We start from the raw sequence: 1,361 nt of genomic DNA on the forward strand, positions 1-1,361 counted from the left end.
CGTTATCAAGAGGAACATTCTGAGGTCACATTTACACCGTCCAAAAGAAGAGGATCACTAATGTATCGTTGAATGACAGCCTTAGATGGCCGTCCCTCTTCGAGGCCCTTTAAGTACTCTAAGGCGGTTTTCCGGTCGAGAATCTGAATTGTTGAGTATTTGCACAGGCAAGGACGTAGTGCGTCATATTATATAGCCACTATATCGAGTAACAGAGCAACTATAGAATTTCTTATTCCACATGGTGAGTCTGAGGTGAATCAATTGTATCGTACTTCACACCAGTGGTAATTGTCGAGATAGTATGATGATGATCATACTTTTATTCCCATGCCCCTATTCAACGACGCCGGCTTCACGATCCAGCAAGATTCTTCTCCTGATTCCTTCACGGCTGCAATAGCCGCTCTAGTTTCCTGAACTCCCATTCTCTCCACTAATGCTTGACGATCGTCACCTTCAACAGAATGTAAGTCTCGGGTAACCACTTGCATTGCTTCTCCACAGATCGTAATTCTTTAAGGCCCTTTCGGACCGCCGAGACCAAAGAGCATTTATTCCCGAACTCGGGCATTTTCTGAAGCTTGTTAACGTATACAGTGCCTTCTCCTCTGGCCAGGTGACCGCCAGCAGCTGCGAGAGCATCTGGTCGGAGCTGTCGCCACACCCATACAGTCCTCTGGGTTGACCTATGAACAGATTCGGTTGTCCCGGTCTTCAAAATTTCATGTTAGGAATACTAATATGAGTTCAACATCATGTACGATGCATCAAACTGATCATGGCTGAGACTTTTCCCAAGGAATTGCTCCTGCGTGGGCACTCTGTTGGTTTTTGACAATGAAACTCCGCTGGTCGGATGCATGCCACAGTTTTCCCGCATCCCTAGACTTCCAAGTCCGTAGCGATACTATGATTATAAATAAATGTATACAGACATGTGTCACCTGTTAACCACGTTCTTCATTTTATCGATACCGTAACCCAGCGAAGTCAACTGTTGCCGTACCATAACGCCGTTATTGCTCTCACCGACGTCGGCTACTTTCTCGCAGTATGTACTTCCCATTGGGACTGCTCTTTTCGTCATTATATCACAAAACGGTTATGCAGGTCTGGTACGGTCGCTTATTCTCACTATAGCAAAATGGGCATGTCTCGGCTGACCATAGCGAGAGGACTTCAAACACACAAGGATTGTCTCTTTCGATGAAGTTCCTCTTTCGGCCTCTCCTATAACTGCTCGTATAAGAATATTGTATTCCAAACATTCCAACACGAGTCCCGAATCAACTGTTGTATTCTACTATTGTTGGCTCAAGCATACTCAAGCTTGAGCCAACGATATGACTATAAACTAT

The 1,361-nt window shown here is 45.1% G+C and overlaps 1 protein-coding gene across 1 annotated transcript; it reads right to left on the minus strand.

The window, feature by feature from the left end:
- Window positions 1-436: 436 nt before the first annotated feature.
- On the minus strand, window positions 437-1,069 carry Pmar_PMAR007537 (hypothetical protein; the record flags this gene model as incomplete). The annotated part of the gene is made up of 2 exons (XM_002766607.1): window positions 437-689; window positions 948-1,069. The coding sequence occupies 2 exons, from the start codon at window positions 1,067-1,069 to the stop codon at window positions 437-439; spliced, it is 375 nt and encodes a 124-aa protein (XP_002766653.1).
- Window positions 1,070-1,361: the final 292 nt, after the last annotated feature.

This window comes from Perkinsus marinus (genome assembly GCF_000006405.1).
Source record: "Perkinsus marinus ATCC 50983 genomic scaffold scf_1104296972408, whole genome shotgun sequence".
Lineage (NCBI taxonomy): Eukaryota > Perkinsozoa > Perkinsida > Perkinsidae > Perkinsus > Perkinsus marinus.